The following is a 20,838-nucleotide window of genomic DNA, read 5'->3' as shown; positions in this document are numbered from 1 at the left end:
AACTCTTCTTTTAAAAGCATAATGGATTTTATGTCTGTCTTGATCCTGGCTCTCTCTTATTCCAGGGAGCCCATCCTGTCAACTCTTTCCTCTCCCCCAAAAAACTTAACCCCAGGTCATGCTTGGTCACTCCCTCCCTCTTTTGGATGAGAGCAAGGGGTGTCCTTCTATCACTGCACTGGTATATGACAGGCCTGGGGCTGTTTCCTCCCTGACAGACCAGATCTGCTGTCGTAGGCCCTGACCAAGCCCAGAGAGGATGTTGGTAATGGCACTTAATGGCTAATCCAAGCTTGGTTGTGGTGGTCCAGGAAGCTGCCATGGACAAAGAAGGCCATGCTGGGAAAGTGCCCCTTTCTCATCTTCACATTGTTAGCTTAGCATCCTGGAGGCCCTCGCTGCGGCCAAGGCCAGCATCCTGCCGGCTTAAGGCGAGCAAGGTGAGAGGAATGTCAGGAGCTTCCCTTGGACTTCAGGAAGAAGACAGAAGGGAACTGAGAGTCCTGCGCTGCTCAGTGCCAGCTCTTGCCCTCACCTGTCCTTTCTGTGTGCGTATCCTAGCAAAAACTCAGGATGGTGTGGCCCTGGAGATCCAGCCCCTCAACAGCCAGGAGAATGCTGACCAAGAGGAGAAAGAGAAGAAGGTGGCCAAGATGCCCAAGAAGGAGAAGTCGGTGCTACAGGGCAAGCTGACGCGCCTGGCTGTTCAGATCGGGAAAGCTGGTGAGTGGCTCACACCGCTGGGATGCCCGGATTCCATTGCTCCCTCCACTCTCTCAGAACCATCTTATCTAGCTGAAAGAAGCAGAAGCATGGTTTGGGTCACTGTCCTCTGTGGTCTCTTCTAGAGACAAGTGTTCACCTCTGTGTAGGATTAAGAATCTTGAGACCTAAGATCTGTGTGTGAGGGTGTGTTCATGTCTGCATGTGCATGTGTGTGCATTGTGTACATGTGTATATGTATGTGCATATATGTGTTTGCATGTATATATGCACATGTGTATGTGTCCATGGTGCCTGGATTGAACCTGGAGCCTACATACATATAAGGCATGTGCCCTACCACTGACCTGAGCTGTATCCTGGGCTCTCAATCTCTCATCCCTCCCTCCCTCCTTCCCTCCCTCCCTCCCTCACTCCTACCATTTCTCCCTTCCTTTTCTGAGCAACACCTTAGTGATTTGGGAATCCAACCAGGACTTTGTGTGCTCCGGCTCTTTGAGTATCATCCTTGCTCCCCTAAGCTATATTCTGCCCCAAGAAATGGGAAGTCAAGAATCCCAGATAAGGGCTAAAAATCTGTGCTGCTTGGCTTGCTGCCCAGCACAGCACCTGGGCTGGAATTATCCCCTGAGCACCACTGGGGATGGTCCCTAAACTTAAATAAATAAATAAATAAATAAATAAATAAATAAATAAATAAATAAATAAATAAATAAATAACAATAGCAATTAATAACACAGTAGGGGTGAGTGACTTTAGCAAGAGGTAAGGCATTGTGGCTTGGCTGCCTGATGGATTGGCTCAGTAGTTCCTTAAGGGAAGAAAGGCTGGTGCTAGCTAGAGGCTGTTCCCTCACTGCCCAGGATCTCTGTCCCAGAACAGAGCAGCTGATCCAAGTGAAAACAGGAGCAAAAAGCTGACAGGGATTGGAGCTGCTGATTTTAGAGGAGAAGCCACCAACTAGAGGCATCGGTACCAGGCGGGCAAAACCAGCTTCCCACCCTTCCCTCTCTCTGCTCTCCTCTCTAGGGGCAAGGTGGGCCTAGGGAGGGAACAAAGGGACAGTATCAAAGCACTGTCTAGAGCCCATCCATTTTCTTCCTGGCAACGCCCTCCTGTTACCATGTTGTCTAGCCCAGCACATTCACCAGGACCTGACCAGAGCATAGATTCTGATTCCAGAGGGCTTATGGGGGCCTGAGATTTTATGTTTATAGCCAGCTGTGGGCCCATAAAGTCCACATTTGGTAGCTCTGTGCCAAGGAAGTTGTGCCCAGCAGGACCTACACATGCATGCAGGGTCTGAGCACAGTGAGCCCTATACAGCAGCCACAGCTCCATCAGTTTTTTGTTTTTTGTTTTTTTTTTAAAGGCAAGAAGGTCGGATGCAGAATCCTTTGTCAGCCTGCCAGCAGCTCCAAAACTCCAGAGCCTGCCAGTTAGCTGCCCCAAAAGACCCTGAGCACCTTGCTCGAAAACTATTTATTAGGCTCTCAACAGCGCCCCCACCTGGAAGGTCGGAGGTGGGACAACAGGCAGAGAAAAGGATATTATAGGGAAATATTATAAAAAGCCTCCATATATAACACCCACCCAGTAGCGACTGTCAGCTCACCTTGTAGGCCCCAATGGAAACAGTCTTCCTGGGGAGGGAAATGTGCTTTTCCTGTACCCTCAGGCAATTCCAGGGCACTCTACAAGCTCCATCAGTTTCTCCTTAAACCAATTAAACTCTGCACAGCACACATTCATTCACCATATTGCATTTGTCATTTGTGGCCATGGCCGCTGAGCCAGGCAGCACTGCGGTGGCCTACTCACCTTGTTCTGTGCCTCTTAAATTTGACCGAAGCTCTACCTGGGTGTGAGGAATTATAGATTATAGGGTTGCTGAGACAGGCAGGTAGGCTTGAGCCATTAAATAGGCTCCACATAGCTCTCTTATAGCCTCCTCCACATAGACCCTATACGTGGGGAGCAAAGCTACGTATAGCAGATCGATGTGGGTCTCCTCTGTGTCTGCAATAAGCTCAGCTAGGCCTGGGAGGCCTGGAAGCAACCTAGCCCAAGAAGAAAGCAGTGCAGCCTCTTCCCATTGTTCTGACAGAGCAGAACACTAAAGTCTCTGCTTCTGCAGCTGCCAGTGCGGCTTCGCTGATGCCATCACCTCTCACCTTGCTCTGTCCCCCAAAGTGTCTGACTTGTGAAGCCAGGATTCGGCCTCAAACAAGCAGAGTAGCCTTTGGGCTGCCCTGTGGCCCCACAGCACCCAGGTCGAAGGGCGTCCCCACAACTGTTGTTTCTTCCTTCACAGCTCCTTGTGTTTACTCCACACACATGGTGAGCAGCTGGCCCCAACTGCCTGAGACTCCACTGATCTGAACCCTGAAAAGCCCACAGCAAATGGCTTGTTGAAGGCAGATCAGGATGGGTTGGTCCCTATACCACAGTGTCATACCCCAAATCTCTGTGTACCCTGAAAAGGCTATGAAAATAGTAACAGATGCTACAGAATGGTGGAGAAGATTGACCTGGGCCTGTGTTTGCTGTGACTCACAACACTCCTGATAAAGCCAGTGTAGTTCTGGCCCATGAGCCATACTAGGAGAGAGATGGCCCATACAAGTGCACTCAGTGACATGCTGGCCCTGCAAGCCTGTCACTGCAAACAGGTGGTATGAATGAGTGGCTTGTACCCACTTCTGGGCTTCTGCCCAAATTGAGAGTTAGCAATGAAATAGGCAGATGTACTTTCTTTGTCATGAGCAGGGGAAAGAGGGTCAGTCTGGGATGGGACTGTAGAAAACCATTTTGGCAAATTAGATCCAACTTCCTGTTGATGAGGGAAAGAGCAGCCAATGGGACCCCAAGCCATGCGTCAAATGGGAGCCACACTGAGAGCGTCTCCTGTGAGGCCCAGGCTGCTCTGACTCCACTCTCCTACTCTCATGCTCCAGAGAAAGAGCAGGGATTTCAATGGGGCTTCTGGAGAGGCTCCTTCAAAAACTGGGGTGCAGAAGTCACAATGTGTGCCAACCTGAGTTGTGCTTGGGTCACAGGAGTGGCCTTTGAGGTGGGCTCATCTCCCCCCACAGGTCTCATCATGTCCGCCATCACCGTCCTCATCCTGGTTCTCTACTTCGTGATTGACAACTTCCTCATCCAGGGCAATCCCTGGCTTGCTGAATGCACGCCCATCTACATTCAGTACTTTGTGAAATTCTTCATCATCGGCATCACTGTGCTGGTGGTGGCAGTGCCAGAGGGGTTGCCGCTTGCAGTCACCATCTCCCTGGCCTACTCTGTGAAGGTGAGCTGGCTAAGGGCTGCTTTGGAGCCTTTGGAGGGGAGCTGCATGGGCCCTTGGAGAACAGATGGGTCGCTCTCCTGTCTACTTTCATCTCACAACTCCACTGGTACCTCACAAGAGTCCCACCCCATCTTGATGAGTGGCACCAGTATGTAAGCCAACACCAGAGGATACTGCATTCATTCTTGGGGATCAGTGAATGCAAGGCAAACACTTTAGCCCTGAGAGGCATTTCCCTGTTTCAGCCCAGTAGAATCTTAAGATTCATTAAACTAGTATCTTGATTTTGTTTTGTTTCATTTTGTTTGGGGTCAATACCTAGCAGTGTTTGGGACTTACTCCCAGCTCTGCACCCAGGGATCATTCCTGGAGGGGGTCAGGACTATATAGAATGCCAAGGTTAGAGCCTGGGTTGACCTCGTGCAAGATAAGCACCTCAACTTTGGAACTATCACCCTGGCCCCCTATTTTGAATTTTTCTTTTATATTTTTGGTGCTGGTTGTCACACCCTGGCCACAGACACTCATGCTATGGAACTACAACCTAGCCTCATGCTTGTACTTTGTGGGGGAAGAGAAAAGAAACCATAGAGAAAGGCGAGCTTGGGGCACCCCCCCAAAAAAAAACTTTCTCTCTTCTCTGTTGTAGAAAATGATGAAAGACAATAACCTGGTACGGCACTTGGATGCCTGTGAGACGATGGGCAATGCTACCGCCATCTGCTCTGACAAGACGGGCACCTTGACCATGAACCGCATGACCGTGATGCAGGCCTACATTGGGGACACTCACTATCGTCAGATTCCCAGCCCCGATGTCCTGGCACCCAAGACCCTGGAGCTGCTTATCAATGGCATCGCTATCAACAGTTCCTATACCTCCAAGATCCTGGTGAGCACTTCCCTGCCTGGACATGAGCATGGGTGGTTAGACAAGAGCCACTCCTTGTTCACTATCTGTTCTGCATGAAGGTCCATCTCACTGCCCACTGTGTGGGAGACAAGAACAGCCCCAGGGGGACAGAGACAGGCTCTAGGGAGCCTCTAAAGGCTGAAGTCTCTCTAGGAGACACTGCATGCTCAGGGCAGATCAGGGTTTATTGAGGACTCAGTGCCTCATTTTTGGGAATGACGATGCAGGGTGAATCACTGCATCATTCCTGGGCATGGCCCAGTGGCTCGGGGATCCCATCGCCACTGGAAATGTGCACTCCCCACCAACCTAGGGAATCTGTGCAAGGGTCCGCGGGGCATGTTTCCTTATGGGCCAGATCTGAGGCCCCCATGCGGGCACCTGTTTCCTCAGCCTCCAGAAAAGGAGGGGGGCCTGCCACGGCAAGTGGGCAACAAGACCGAGTGCGCCTTACTAGGCCTCGTCACAGACTTGAAGCAGGACTACAATGCCGTGCGCAGTGAGGTGCCTGAGCAGAAGTTCTACAAAGTCTACACCTTCAACTCGGTGCGCAAGTCCATGAGCACTGTCATCCAGAAGCCGGACGGTGGCTTCCGCATGTACAGCAAGGGCGCCTCAGAGATCATCCTCCGCAAGTGAGCGCCCCAAAACCAGGAGCACCCCCGGTGGGGCATAATTGCTAGTACCCAGCCAGCTGTGGTCTCAGGCCAAGCATTGCCTCAAAGTGTCTTGGAGAAATCAGATTTTTCACCACTAGGTGGTAACTCTTACTGTCCCTGATTGATGGGCAAGAAAGTTGAGACCACCTGCTCAGTGCTCAAGTAAATGGTGGCACAGCCTGGGTGGAGAAAACAAGTATTGGGTCTGCCTTCCCCTGACACCCAGGCCAGGGAAGTGATGCAGTGGGTATGACCACCTTGCACAGTGCAAGATTGGAAGTGTTAGTTCTCTATTCCATTACAGAGGGCAGTTAAAGTGGAATCAAAGCAACTAGAGGATTCCTTGGTCATCAGACATGAACTTGAACATTGAACAAGTCCAGAGTCCTCATCCCACCTTCAGTTCCCTTCTTTCAGTCATTCCTTCTTGGGATCGGTGAGATAGCACAAGGGTAGAGCACTTTCCTTGCACATGGCCAACCTGGATTTGATCTCCAGCATCCCAAGCCCACCAGCAGTGATCCCTGAGTGCAGAGTCAGGAGTCAGCTCTAAGTTCCACTTGGTGTGGCCCAAAATCAAAGCAAAATCAACCACAATTTCTTTGAAAAGACCCTGTGCATTGAGCACTAGTCTGATCCTTAGGATTGACAAAGTCTCAGTATCTTGCAAGGTTCAGACAAGCCTGGGCTTGTCATCTAAGTAGGGATAGAGGATTCAGGACAGGTCTGCCTACCTTGGCCTCATCTAGACAGGGCCTTCCCTATCCTGTGTTGTCAGAACTGATCAGGGCAGTGATTTCTGGTGTATCGCAGAGATCCTGGCATTCAAGCTGCAAGGCCAGCCTGCCTAGGGGTGGTGGTGACAGCATTTTGGGGTGTGGGGGCATGGCACCTTCTGAGTGTGTGCCTTCCCAGATGTAACCAGATCCTGAATCGGCAAGGGGATGTCAGGCCCTTCAAGATCAAGGACCGAGACGAGATGGTGCGGACCGTCATCGAGCCCATGGCATGCGAGGGGCTGCGGACCATCTGCATCGCCTACCGCGACTTTAACACTGAGCCCATATGGGACAATGAGCCTGAGATCCTCACAGAGCTTACCTGCATCGCTGTGGTTGGCATTGAGGACCCTGTGCGCCCTGAGGTGAGGGCCTGGGAAGTCTGGTGAAGACCACTAGGGACCGAGGGCTTAGGGCCTCATTCTAGTTGTATCTAGTTGTGACCCCAAGGGGGAGAGCCCTAATGCTTGCAGCTCAGTGCCACCTGCCATGTGAGGGATAAGGGTTTGGGAGTACGTTGTCTGCTACTTAAGATAGTCAGGAGGCCTAGTCAACCAGGACCCCCCACTTTATTCTTCACTGGTCAGTTTCTTGCACTGGGGAGAGTGCTGTAGTGCTGGGGGCACAAGACAGAGAGGGGATGGAGAGACTTGGGGAGATGGAACCTTTGGCCCAGGCCCAGTCGGGGTCCAATGTGGTGTGTTTTTTAGGCAGGACCTAAGTGTGGGGACCTTAGATGCTCCCAGTAGCATCTAAGGGCTTCTGGGCCCACGCCCTTCATTCTTTCCTGAAGCAAGGAGCTAGGGGCATCTCCCAGGTCACCCCTTCTCACACTTGCCTCTTCACAGGTACCAGATGCTATTGCCAAATGCAAACGAGCTGGCATTACTGTTCGAATGGTGACAGGAGACAATATCAACACAGCCCGGGCCATTGCTACCAAGTGCGGCATCCTGGTCCCTGGCGAGGAGTTTCTATGCTTGGAAGGCAAACAATTCAATCAGCTCATCCGCAATGAGAAGGGCGAGGTGGGTTCTAGGCTTAGACCTGGTCTGTCTGGCTCTGGAGTCCAGTGTCAGCAAAGGGAGGATTTGGGGACCTTGTCCTGATAGTGGAAGTATTCTACTCCTTCACTAGACAGTTCTGGAGATGGTCAGAGATGCCATCTGGTGCCAAGTTTTCCAGTCAGCATAGAAGTTGAACCTGACGTCTCATATCCATGCCCCCAGATCCACAACCTCTCCCACCCACTTCCTACTGGGAGTTCTAAGATAGTGGGACTGTCTATGGTGGAGAGAGAGGAAGGGAAGTGGACGAGCAGGAATACAAGGCCAGAATGATTAGCCCACTTGCACCCACCCACCAGGACAGAGCCAGCCTCTCCATCTCCCTGAGGCTTTGTCCATGTGGCTGTTCTGAGCTTGTTGAGCTGGGGGTGCTCTGATTTTGACAGGTGGAGCAAGAAAAGCTGGACAAAGTCTGGCCTCAGCTTCGGGTACTGGCACGATCTTCCCCCACTGACAAGCACACACTGGTGAAAGGTGAGGGGGTCCCCAGGTGGGGAGCTTGGGGTGCAGGTGGGTGGGTGGGAAAGGTCAGCCATTAGCTCAAGCCACTCACTCTCACAGCCTGGGCTGTGAGTCTTGAGAAGCCGCGGCTCACTCAAATCTGGGTCTATCACCAAGCCCAAACTTGGGGCTCTGGTCACTCTCTGAATAAGACAGAGCAGGGGACAGCCTAGTGGTTTTCAGCTGCTTTGCACCTTTGAGGCTGTGAGGTAGGAGAAATCCCCTGCAGACTTTGAGGGCAATCAGAGAAATAACTACGGGCAGCCCGGAGAGATAGCTCAGCGGTGTTTGCCTTGCAAGCAGCTGATCCAGGACCAAAGGTGGTTGGTTCGAATCCCGGTGTCCCATATGGTCCCCTGTGCCTGCCAGGAGCTATTTCTGAGCAGACAGCCAGGAGTAAACCTCTGAGCAATGCCGGGTGTGGCCCAAACCCCCCCCCAAAAAAAAAAAAAAAGAATAAAAAGAAATAACTTCGGGGACCTAGGAGATTGTATGGGCACCTTGCAAGTACCAAGTCTAGTTCAGTCTACTGCCACATGGTCATTCATGCACTGGATATATCTCTAGAGTGCCTCCCATAACCCTGAGGGGCCTCACTGGTCCCTGGCACCACAAGCTCCAAGTGCAGGACCATCCATCCAAGCTGGCTGAGAATTGCTGGGACAAAAAAAAGGAAGAGAGGGAGGGAGGGAGGGAGGGAGACAGGGAGGGAGGAGCCCAAGAGATAGCATGGAGGTAGGGTGTTTGCCTTGCATGCAGGATGGTGGTTCAAATCCCGGCATCCCATATGGTCCCCTGAGCCTGCCAGAAGCAATTTCTGAGAGTAGAGCGGGAGTAACCCTGAGCGCTGCCGGGTTTAACCCAAAAACCAAAAAAAGGAAGGAAGGAAGGAAGGAAGGAAGGAAGGAAGGAAGGAAGGAAGGAAGGAAGGAAGGAAGGAGGGAGGGAGGGAGGGAGGGAGGGAAGGAAGGAAGGAGGGAAGGAGGGAAGGAAGGAGGGAGGGAGGGAGGGAAGGGGGGGTGAGGGAGGGAGGAAGGGAGGGAGGGAGGGAAGGGGGGGAGGGGGGGAGGGAGGGAGGGAGGGAGGGAGGGAGGGAGGGAGGAAGGAAGGAAGGAAGGAAGGAAGGAAGGAAGGAAGGAAGGAAGGAAGGAAGGAAGGAAGGAAGGAAGGAAGGAAGGAAGGAGGGAAGGAGGGAGGGAGGGAGGGAGGGAGGGGGGAGGGGGGAGGGAGGAAGGGAGGGAGGGAGGAAGGGAGGAAGGGAGGGAGGGAGGGAGGAAGGGAGGAAGGAAGGAAGGAAGGGAGGGAGGGAGGGAGGGAGGGAGGGAGGGAGGGAGGGAGGAAAGGTAAGGTAAGGTACTGCAGTGAGATGCTTGTGGGTGCACCCTGGGGCCTTGTGTGAAGCAGCAGGAAGCACCTCTCGGAGCAGCCCAGCCTGCGGCCAAGGGTCTGAACCACCCGCTAGGTTAGGCTTTGCCCATTCTGCACACTCACTGAGCATTGTCTCTCCAGGCATCATTGACAGTACTGTGGGGGAGCAGCGGCAGGTGGTGGCCGTCACGGGCGATGGCACAAATGATGGTCCAGCACTGAAGAAAGCAGATGTTGGCTTTGCCATGGTAAGCAGCTCACATGTTGTTTGTCTGCCCAATCTCAGGCACTTCTCCATCAGGAGTCAGACCTGGCCCCAGCTGCCTCCCTGGCCATCAATCTCTTGTTTTCTTTGCACTAACTCTCTCTTCTTCTAGCCTGGCCAGTAAAAGTATACCCAACTTCTAAAGTCCTGTTATATCAAGAAAGATGGCACATGGGGACTGGAGGGATAGTGCAGAGCTGTAAAGGTGCTTGCTCACCTTGAGAACAGCAAACCCCAGTTCAGTTCTCAGTGCCATGAATGGTCCTCTAGGAAAGGCCAAAGTGCAGAGTCAAGAGTCCCTGTACATTGTCGAGAGGAGGGGGAAGGAAGGGATGGAGGGAGAGAGAGAAGGAGGGAGGGATCATTGAACACAAAGCCAGGAGTAAACCCTGAGCACTTCCAGGAGTACTCCCCAAATAAAAAAAATAACAGCTTTCAACCACAGGCTCTTCAGAAACCTTGAGCTTTTCCCGGTGGAGAGTTTTAAACCTAGGGCCTCGGAGCTGTGCTGTCAGAATACTCTAGAAACAAACAAGGCTACTTTGGATACAGAGGAGACAGGCAGTCTTAGTGGCAGTGACAGAGGAGCGTGAGAGCCAAGGGTCAAATAAATGGGGCTTGTTCTGCCACCACTTGTGTCTCAATAGGAAGGGAGAAGGGGGTGTCAGGCCAGCTGTGCTTTCCAACCCCACTTTAGGTATAGGTGGGGAGTCAATTCCTTAATCTCATTGGAGGGGCCAAAGCCCCAATATAGTGCCATGTAGTGTCCTGCTTCAGGTGGTGAAGAGGTATTGTAAGGTTAAGGTACTTGTCTTGCACACACCATCACCTCTATACCCAGGTTCTATTCCTGGCATCACATAATGTTACTGAGCACCACAAGGAGTAATCCCTGAGCACAGAACCAACAGTTAACCCTGAGTACCTCTGGGTATGGCAAAAAAAAAAAAAAAAAAAAAGTCTAACTTCTAGGGAACAAAGAGTTAGATAGCACAATGGGTAGGGCACTTGTCTACCATGTACCTGACATAGTTTTGATCCTTGGCATCCCGTATTGTACCCCGAGCTCCACAGGAGTGATTCCTAAAGGCAGAGCCAGGGATCACTCCTGAGTACTGCCAAGTGTGGCCCCAAAACAAACAAATAAAAAAACCCTCTGAAAGGAAACATGTAGTTAATATAATGGGGTTTTTTGTAGAGATAGCACTGTAGGTAGGGTGCTTGCCTTGCATACAACCAACCCAAGTTTGATTCTGGAATCGCCTATGACCCCCTAAGCAGTGTCAGGAGTGACTCCTGAGTGCAGAGCTAGGAAACCCAAGCATCATGGGTGTGAACACCCCTTTTCCCCCCACCCAAAACAATGTAGTGTCCTGCTTAGTTCTAAAGCTGCTTGGGGTCAGGAAATGGAGTTTGGGTACAGCAATAGTTAAGCTCTCTGTGCAGTCATTCTCCTCCATTCCTCATAGTTTGGCCTCCCCTTCTTCTAGGGCATCGCGGGCACAGATGTAGCAAAGGAGGCATCAGACATCATCCTCACCGATGACAACTTCACCAGCATCGTGAAGGCCGTGATGTGGGGCCGAAATGTCTATGACAGCATCTCCAAGTTCCTGCAGTTCCAACTCACTGTCAACGTGGTGGCTGTGATCGTGGCCTTCACCGGAGCCTGCATCACTCAGGTTGGTCAGGGATCAGCACGGAGATGGAGAGATGAGGCCAGAGTTCAGAGTTCCACCTGCTCGATGGAGAGATAATCAACTCAGTTTAGTACATAGGTGCCAGCCACTCTGAGGACACAGGACAGATTATTTGTTCTTCAGAAACAACCTTGCAGGCCAGAGGGAGAATAGGGCCAATAAAGCTCTTGCCTTGCACAAGGCCTTTGAGGGTTCAGTCCCTAGAACTGCCTGTGTTCCTCAGAACTCCTCCAAGGGATGTCACTCCTGAGCACAGAGCCAGAAATAGACCCCAAACAATATCAGGTATGGTCCTCGAGTGCCCCCCAAATTAATAAATTAACCTTGTCAGGAAATATTGATATTGACATTTTTACAGATAGGAACATTGGACTCAAAAAGTTAGGGAACTTTTTACTTTCTGGCTTTTGGATCACATCTGATAGGACTTAGAGTTACCCTCACTGATTACTCCTGCCAGGTCTTGGGGGGCCATTTGGGGTGCCAGGGCTGGAACCTGGGTCAGATGCATGCAAGGCAAGTGTCCTACCCCACAGGGAACTTTTCTAGTCACTCATCTTACAAGTGGCCAGTTCTGAAACCTTGTAGATAGTGGCAGTCCATTTGCCTTATATTTCAGGCAAAAGTGAGGCTGATGAAGGACTTGGTGATGGTTTCTGAACAAAGCTGAAAGGTTTTTCTGCCCTCAGGACTCTCCACTGAAAGCTGTGCAGATGCTGTGGGTGAATCTAATCATGGACACTTTTGCCTCACTGGCTCTGGCCACGGAGCCGCCAACAGATTCTCTGTTGAAGCGCCACCCTTATGGGCGAAACAAGCCTCTTATCTCACGGACTATGATGAAGAACATCCTAGGCCACGCGGTGTATCAACTCGTCGTCATCTTTTGCCTTGTCTTTGCCGGTGAGCTGGGTTGGCTCTGGGGTAGGGCCATGGTTAAAGCACTCTGGAGAGGAGGAAAAACCATGGCAGGTAGCAGGATGTGGCCATGAAAGGCCTGGAAGCAGTGACAGGCCCTTCATGTCATGAGGCCTCCCTGTTCCTGCTGCCTGAGGTGGTGCTCATCTGTATTGTCCTGTGCAGAATCTCAGTAGAGTGTCTTTTTTTTTGGAGGGGGGCTCATCACCCAGCGGTGCTCAGGGCTTACTCCTTGTTCTGTGCTCAGACATCAGTCCTGGCAGGACTCTGGAGATCATATGTGGTGCTGAGGATTAAATCTAAGTTGCCTGTATACAAAGCAAGTGTTATACCCACTGTGCTATTGTTCCAGCCCCATGCCAGTGTGTCTTCATTAGACCATTTCTAATGGATGATAACACAGAATGAGGGCCAGGGAGATAGCTCTGGGCTTCAGGGCAAGCCTGGGATGTGGCAGCAGCAGGTTCAATTCCTCCTATTCCATCTTTCCCCCAAAGGGACAATCAGGTGGCCGTATTGGTCCCTAGCATGCTCGGACTGAGTAGCTCTGGATTGAATTTTCTGGGAGCTCCCTGAGCACTGTTTGGAAGCCAAACAAAACCCAAAACTGATGTCACTTCATGACATGAGTAAACAGTGGCACTCACTCAGCCCAGGACACAGTGCCTTCCCCTTGTTACACTGTATGAGTAGACGATGTCAGCGAACTATGTCAGTGGGGACAGAGTCAGCTCTGGGAGTCTATGTTGGCTACTTAATGTATATAACCCTGGCAGATAAAGGAGGTTTGCGGTGCTCATGGTGCATGCCTCGCATTCATGTACAGACTCTGGCTCAACGTTCCCCAAGACATGGTTTCTCAAAGCCAGGGCAATGTACAGCAGGTAAGGCATTTGCCGTGCATGCTACCAACCCAGGTTCAATCTGTGATGCACTGTATGGTCCTCTGAACACAGAGCCAGGAAAAAGCTTTTTGGACAGCTGGATGTAAACCCCCCCCCCCCCTTTCTTTTCTTCTTTTTTTTAAATTTTTTAATTTTTTAATTTTGTTTTGGGTCACACTCAAGGGTGCACAGAGGTTACTCTGGCTGTGTGCTCAGAAACCACTCTTGGCAGCTTGGTGAACCATAGGGGATGCCAGGAATCAAACCCAGGTTGGCTTCATGCAAGGCAAACAACCTACTGCTGTGCTATCTCTTGGCCCCTCTTTTCTTTTTCTTTTGTTTTGTTTTGTTTTGTTTTGTTTGAGTTTCCTTTGGTTTTGGTCCACACCCATCAGTACTCAGGAATTACTCCTGGCTTTACATTCAGGAATCACTCCTGCATTGGTGTTTAGGGGATGAGGTGTAATAATGGAGATTGAACCTGGGTCTGAAATTGGAATAGCAGCATGCAAGACAAGCACTCTACCTGCTGTACTATCACTCCAGCCCCCTAATTCTTTTTAAATGTGAAGAGAGATGTGATCCCTGAGCACCACAGTTGTGGCCTTGGGGACCCACAGCACCGCCCAGGGAGTCCTGGGTATCTCCAGCACCAAGGGTTCATGCTTTTGCCTTGTTGGCCAGGAATCACCTGAGCACCATTTGGAAGGCCAAATGTAAAACAAATACAGCTAAAATACAGCCAAGGGCCAGAGAGGTGGGGCTAGAGATAAGGTATCTGCCTTGCTAGCGCTAGCCAAGGAAGGGCCATGGTTCGATCCCCTGCGTCCCATATGGTCCCCCCAAGCCAGGGGCAATTTCTGAGCACTTAGCCAGGAGTAACCCCTAGCATCAATGGGTGTGCCCCCCCCCAACAAAACAAAATAAATAAATAAATAAATAAAAATACAGCCAAATTCCAGACACTGTGGAGCTCAGCTTCTGACCTAGATGGACCAGTATGGCCTTATCTACATGTTCACACCCAATCTGAGCTCCCTTTGAGCCTATACTTAGCCCCTGTGCATTTCTGCTACTACCAGGTGAGAAGTTCTTTGACATCGACAGCGGGAGAAAGGCCCCTCTCAACTCTCCGCCCAGCCAGCACTACACCATCATCTTCAACACCTTTGTGCTGATGCAACTTTTCAACGAGATCAACTCCCGCAAGATCCATGGAGAGAGGAACGTCTTTGAGGGCATCTTCCGCAACTACATCTTCTGCTCTGTGGTCCTGGGTACATTCATCAGCCAGGTGGGCTCCAGCTGGGGGTGGTGGTAGAGGTCAGGATGACAAAACTCCAGCACACAGGATGAGACACCCAGAAGTCCTGGGGACTCCAAACTGAGAATTGGACTTTCTGGTCTCTACTTTGCTTCCACTGTGTGGGGCTCGGGAATGGCGCCTGCTACGCCGATTACTCTGTGTAAGGCAGCAAGGTGGTGGTGAAGAAAGTGAGACTTGTAGAATCCTTTCATTGTCTTTCTAAAACCCATCTCACCAAGGATCAAGAGAATACCACGCTCTCTAAACCATTGCTATGCCCAGTGCCTTCAAGTCACTGATAATAAGAAGTAGTGGGACGGTGGTGTAGTTGGCAGAGCAAGCCTGGAGCAGACTCCTCCTGTGAGATATGGCATCAAGGGCCTGGTTGCCTAGTGATAGGTGGTCTAGGTTTTCTATTCTATCATAAGCACCCCAAAACTTGTGTAGGTTGAGGAGCTGATAAATTGGCCTCCTGCTTCACCCTTCCCCAGTTAGCTCCTTGATCTGCCTGTATTCTCTCTTCTTCATGATGTCTTCTCTTTGTCCCACATGGACTTATGTCACAAGAATCTCCCATTCTGTTGGGGCTGGAGTGATAGCATAGTGGGTAGAGCTTTTTTGCCTTGTATGTGGTCAACCTGGGTTCAATCCCTGACATCCCATATGTTACCCCAAGCCTGCCAGAGTAATTTCTGGGTGCAGAGCCAGGAGTAACCCAGATCACCACAAACAAACAAACAAATAAAATACTATAATTAGAAAGTGGAAATTAAGAATATAGATTAGAGGGGCTGGTAGGGCACTTGCCTTTTACACAGCTGACCCAGGACAAACCTGGGTTCGATCCCCAGCGTCCCATATGGTCCCCCAAGCCAGGAGCAATTTCTGAATGCATAGCCAGGAGTAATCCCTGAGCATTACTGGGTGTGACAAAAAAAAAAAGAATATAGATAAGAATATAAGATAGCTGATGCCCCCAAAGCATTCTTTTCTTGTTTGTTTTTTGGTTTTTGTTTTATGGGTCACACCCAGCAGTGCTCAGGGGTTACTCCTGGTGACCCCTGATAAGGGATGTGGGATTTGAACCAACATCCTTCTGGATGTAAGGCAAATGCCCTACCTCCATGCTATCTCTCCTGCCCCTCCCCATAGCATTCTTACCCTAAATTCAAATTGACAGATTACAGGATTAGAGAGACAGTCCAGGGGTTAATGTACTTTTTTGCACAAAGCTAAAATTGATTTGATGCCAGCATTATTTATGGCCCCAGGAGTGATTCCCTGAGCAGAGTCAGGAGGAAGCACGGAACACAATCAAGTATGGCCACAAAACAGCAGCCAAATTGAAAATTACTCTTTACCATAGTTCCAGTGTTGCCTCCTCCTCCTGCGGCATATCCTTCACTCCCCTGTCTCCCTAGGGGCCAATGTTCATTTGTATATATTCTCTCTACTCCATTCTACAGAAAACTGGATGGAAGGGATATCCTTTTATTTTAATTACTTTATTTTTGTGTTATTATATTTTGTTTTATCTTGGGTTGGGGCCACACCCGGCAGCGCTCAGGGGTTACTCCTGGTAGGCTCGGGGGAGCATATGGGATGCCAGGGATCGATCCTGGGTCAGCCACATACAAGGCAAACACCTACTCCTGTACTATCATTTCAGCCCCTTTTATTACTTTTCAGGTAGAACTCAGGCCTAGGGTTTACTCTTTAAACCATGCTTAAAACAGTATGGCCAGAACAACAACCCCAAGGTGAAAGATTTATTGCCAGTTGAGTTTTACTTGTTTTCACATTATAGTTCTACTGGTTACAATTTCAGAACAACTCTCTTTTGTTATTTAAACAAGCATTCTTGTTTAGGGGTAATTTTCATAGACCACAAGGCATAGTTGACAGGTCATTTATTCAGTGATGAAGCCAACTAAGGAAAGATACAAAAATGGTGTCATAGATGTAAGATGTAATGGCATGGACTATACCAAATCATACTGTAGCAGTGTTTATTAAGCCCTCCTTTCCACCCATAAAAATAGAAAAAGAACCTCTCATCTTTTTGATGGTCCTTGCTTGTAGGTTAGTCAGTTTCCTGGTCACTGTGTCTGACTCTCCATCAGAGTGCTCTGGAAAGACTGTTTTTCTTTCCTCCCTTTTTGGATTGCTTTTTCTGCCCTAGTAAAACAGGTCGGGACTTACAGCATGGGCTCTTGTGGCGGGAAGGCTGGAGCATTAGCACCTATTGCTATCTCCCTGATGAGGCAACTGTGTCTGTTCTAGATTGTCATCGTGGAATTTGGGGGCAAGCCCTTCTCTTGCGCGAAACTTACCCTGTCCCAATGGCTTTGGTGTTTGTTCATTGGGATTGGAGAACTGCTGTGGGGTCAGGTGAGTACCAGCTGCCACGTCTCACCACCACACTTCCAGCCTCCCCTTCATTATATCCTACCTGCCCCTCTGCCAAGTCCGTAAGTCCCTCCTCTCAAGGGTCCCTGGGTAGAATAACCAGCATCCACCACCTTAGAGGCCTCTGTTCCTTTTCCTGCAAGCAGGCAAGTCTCTTCTTAGCTTCTCAGAAATGAGTGAAAATTTTCAAAGAAATTTTGCTTTAAAAAATAAGAAAAGTAAGAGGAAAGAGAAAATAGAGAAAAGGGGCCAGAGAGACAGTACAGTGGATAGGGATCTTGCCTTGCATAGCTGGGTTCAATCCCCAGAGCACTGTCAGGAGTAATTCCTGAGCACAGAGCCAGGAGTCATCCATGAGCATCACTGGGTATGGCATGAAAACAAAAATGTTCTGGTCCAGGCAATACCTCTGCTCTGTGGACCCCAGGGCCTTCCTGACTATCATGGGGCCCCAACTTTGGTTATGTGGGTGTGGCTCTCACTAATCCCAAAGTTATTTCACTGGGACCTCAGTCCTCCCTATACAAACTTGCAGCTTGCTTCCTCCACACGTGCTAGATGCACCCTAGCCAATGCCCACCTCAGTTTCCAGTTCATGTCCCTCCACCCTGTATGGTTGAGGAATGGGGCCGGCAGTAGCTACAGTCAGTGAAGGTCTCTAGGTGCTGGACAAAACGTTGAACTTCTTCTTATTCCCAAGTCCCCATCTTTCTATTGGGCAGCCCAGGCTGGCCCTGTCTATTGCTCTTCCTGTTTAGAATGGATTCACCTACAGAACTGAGTTCATCCAGTGATTGGGGGTGGGGATGTTTGTTTGGGGGGACCACACTCAGGAGTGTTCAGAGCTTATTCTCTGAGCTGAGAGGTCATTCCTGGCAGTGCTTGGGAAACCATATGAGACACCAGGGATTGAATCTGGATTAATCACATGTAAGGCAAGTGCCCTTCCCACTGTATTATCACTCCAGCTTCCTGTGATTTCTTTTAAATCTCAAGCTCAGCCTCTGATTCCAGTCCTCTGATAAAATGCATCTATCCATTCATTCTTTTAGAGGGATTCACTCACTTCTCTCCATTCCATTAAAACTTTAGAATTCAGGGCCCGGAGAGATAGCACAGCGGGTGATTGCCTTGCAAGCAGCCGATCCAGGACCAAAGGTGGTTGGTTCGAATCCTGGTGTCCCATCTGGTCCCCCCGTGCCTGCCAGGAGCTATTTCTGAGCAGACAGCCAGGAGTAACCCCTGAGCACTGCTGGGTGTGACCCAAAAACTAAAAAGAAAAGAAAAAAACCTTTAGAATCCTTGGGTCAGAGAGATAGCATGGAGGTAGGTCATTTGCCTTGTATGCAGAAGGATGGTGGTTAAATATTGGCATCCTTGAGTCTGTCAGGAGCGATTTCTGAATATAGAGCCAGGAGCGCCTCGAGATGTGACAAAAAAAAAAAAACTTTAGTATCCTTTAAATACAGATTGGGGGGACCATAGGGGACGCTGGGGGATCGAACCGCGGTCATGATCTTTCCTTGGCTAGCACTTGCAAGGCAGACACCTTACCTCTAGCGCCACCTCACCAGCCACAATACAGAGTTTTTATTTTATTTTTGGGCCACCTAGTGGTACTCAGGGGTTATTCTTGGCTCTGAACTCAAGAATCACTTCTGGCAGGCTCAGGAAACCATATGGGATACTGGGAATTGAACCCAGGTCAGCCATGTGCAAGGCAAACACCCTACCCACTGGTAGGGCTATCTCTCAGCCCTAAATAGAGTTTTCTGACAACAGACTTGCTTTGTACGGGGCATCATAATATCATATTTATAAGATATAAAGTCATTCTTTTTGGGCCTTTGGCCATATATCTGTAGGACATGTTTCCATGACTGCCTTGCCTGCTCCTGACTCTTCCCCTACCGTGCATCATACAAGCATCACTGTACTTTATAGCTGTTTTCCTTAAAGGCACATGGCAGGGCCCAAGAGACAGCTCAGAGAGACGGAGCACATGTATCACATAGTAGAGCCCTGGAACTTCATGCTCCCCTGAGCACTACCAGGAATGAACCCTAGGCACCTTTAGGTGTGGCCCAACACACCCTTCCCTCCCCAGTGCAACTAAAAGGACACATGGCAAGGACAGAGGAAAAGCTGAGATGGGGGCAAATAAGTAGTTCTGAGGCAGATGACTAGTTGGCACAATCACAGAAGCTATCCTTTGTGAGTCCACAAATATGGAGGACCTTCCCAGGCTACTGGGTGCAGCCTCAACAGCCCGACGCTTCCCCCACAGTGCCAGAGAAACCCACTTACGGGTTTTTGTCTCCCTTCACTGACTCCGCTTCTGCTGCATCTGTACAGTTCATCTCCATGATACCCACCAAGTCCCTGAAGTTCCTGAAGGAAGCCGGGCATGGAACCACAAAGGAGGAGATCACCAAGAATGCTGAGGGGCTGGATGAGATCGATCACGCAGAGATGGAACTTCGCCGCGGCCAGATCCTCTGGTTCCGGGGCCTGAACCGAATCCAGACTCAGGTACTCACAGTGGTTCCTCCCCATCCCAGGAGCAGTTCTCTCCAGCTTGGGAGATGTGGGGCTGGCAGATGGGCATGGCAGCAGCCAGCATCTCTGTCTTGAGCCCAGCCTGTTTCCTAGCCCATGACTGATGGGCAGAGGTAGATGCAAGGACGCTTCTGGGAACAATGTCTACGTGGGACCATAAATCCATAAATAGAGGTTTCCTGCAGAGCTTATAGCTGGTTGGGTCCATAGTTCATTTTCCCACCATCTGAGCTAAGCACTAACCTTAACCCAGCCGGGGTGTGTCTGGGCCTTTCCTAGTGCCCCAGAGAAAGGTGTTAGGTCTATGGCTTTCTTATGGCCTAACATGAGAACAGAAGCAGACCTTTGCATCTCCACGAATGGACATGGGGCCTGTAAGCTTGCCCTGACAGACTGGAGCTTCCTCCACTTTCGTCTGGTGAAAGGAGGTAATGCCCAGAGGAACCCACCCTCAGTGGGTTAGACCTATTTCACGCATCAGTGCCAGCCATTCTACAGAGATTTCCTGCCAGTGTGCAAGCTAGTGCCACTTAACACAGTAGGCCTGCATCATGGTGGTGCTATTATAAATATGGATACATATGCATATATGTTCTTATTATAATGATTTTATTTCTGCCTTAGCAGCTTGTGAAGTTTCTCCTCTTTTTCCCAGTTGGCTGGTTGGTATAATGTGTTAGGTGCCCTCTCTAAGTTAGCATCCCCAGCATCCCCAGTGACCCTTCAAACTGCTGTCTGGGCCATGTAGATGTTAGTTACAGGGAAAATCCTGGTGAAAGAAACCACCTATCATTGCTCCTCACTGGGAATGGGGGCTAGGTGTCACCGAGACTATGTGTGTGTCACTGGCATTTGTCTCAAACCTCAAGGACCTTCTGTAGTTTTCAGACATATTCCCCCAAAGGAGGAAGCTCTGAGCTCTTCTACCTTTTCCCCTTCTCATGGTTTCTGCTGTGCCCAATGCCCTGTCTTCCCTCCCTTTTCTAGAATTGCTTTCACACACACACACACACACACACACACACACACACACACACACACACACACACACACAAAATCTATGTTGTGCCAAATGCCCTGTCTCCCTCCCTTTTCTAGAATTGCTCTAACACACACACACACACACACACACACACACACACACTCAGGAAACTAAGGGGTGCTCCCCTCTCCAGAACTCATGCTCCCACCCCTGTCCTCGCCTCCTGGTCACTGTCTGCCCTGGACAAGGCTTCACAGCTCAGATAAACAAAGGCCTTGGATACCTATCCAGGTCCCTGGTATTTACCTGAAACTTGTGCTTCTCAAATTAACCTGTCTGCTTTTCTTCCCTTCAGGATTATCTGCCTCCTCTCTGCTATGTGGTGGTGGTCGTCGTCGTTTAATTTTATTTTTCCTAGCCAGGAGTTTCTGGTTCCAGTGTCTCAGGCTCTTTGCCAGCCTCTGTCTTTGGGGGTTGAGATCCCCATCTAGCCC

At 50.1% G+C, this 20,838-nt stretch overlaps 1 protein-coding gene and 1 non-coding gene across 6 annotated transcripts in view; one reads left to right on the top strand and one right to left on the bottom strand.

Moving 5' to 3' along the window:
* ATP2B4 (ATPase plasma membrane Ca2+ transporting 4) overlaps positions 1-20,838 on the top strand; it is a 49,962-nt gene that overhangs the window by 16,621 nt on the left and 12,503 nt on the right. For all 5 annotated transcript variants that reach the window (XM_049770614.1, XM_049770613.1, XM_049770617.1 and 2 more), the window contains 13 exons: positions 562-723; positions 3,820-4,034; positions 4,684-4,926; positions 5,341-5,582; positions 6,522-6,750; positions 7,234-7,413; positions 7,839-7,926; positions 9,463-9,569; positions 11,077-11,268; positions 11,976-12,189; positions 14,171-14,382; positions 16,678-16,785; positions 19,159-19,335. In XM_049770614.1, the coding sequence (XP_049626571.1) occupies positions 562-723; positions 3,820-4,034; positions 4,684-4,926; positions 5,341-5,582; positions 6,522-6,750; positions 7,234-7,413; positions 7,839-7,926; positions 9,463-9,569; positions 11,077-11,268; positions 11,976-12,189; positions 14,171-14,382; positions 16,678-16,785; positions 19,159-19,335 (2,369 nt within the window). The remainder of the gene's footprint in view (positions 1-561; positions 724-3,819; positions 4,035-4,683; positions 4,927-5,340; positions 5,583-6,521; positions 6,751-7,233; positions 7,414-7,838; positions 7,927-9,462; positions 9,570-11,076; positions 11,269-11,975; positions 12,190-14,170; positions 14,383-16,677; positions 16,786-19,158; positions 19,336-20,838) is intronic.
* On the bottom strand, positions 2,327-2,455 carry LOC126005311 (small nucleolar RNA SNORA49). The gene has a single exon (XR_007494450.1). It is a non-coding gene; the product is annotated as a small nucleolar RNA SNORA49 (small nucleolar RNA).

Source organism: Suncus etruscus, chromosome 3 (assembly GCF_024139225.1).
Source record: "Suncus etruscus isolate mSunEtr1 chromosome 3, mSunEtr1.pri.cur, whole genome shotgun sequence".
Taxonomy (NCBI): Eukaryota; Metazoa; Chordata; class Mammalia; order Eulipotyphla; family Soricidae; genus Suncus; species Suncus etruscus.
This window is presented reverse-complemented; position numbering and strand designations above follow the sequence as displayed.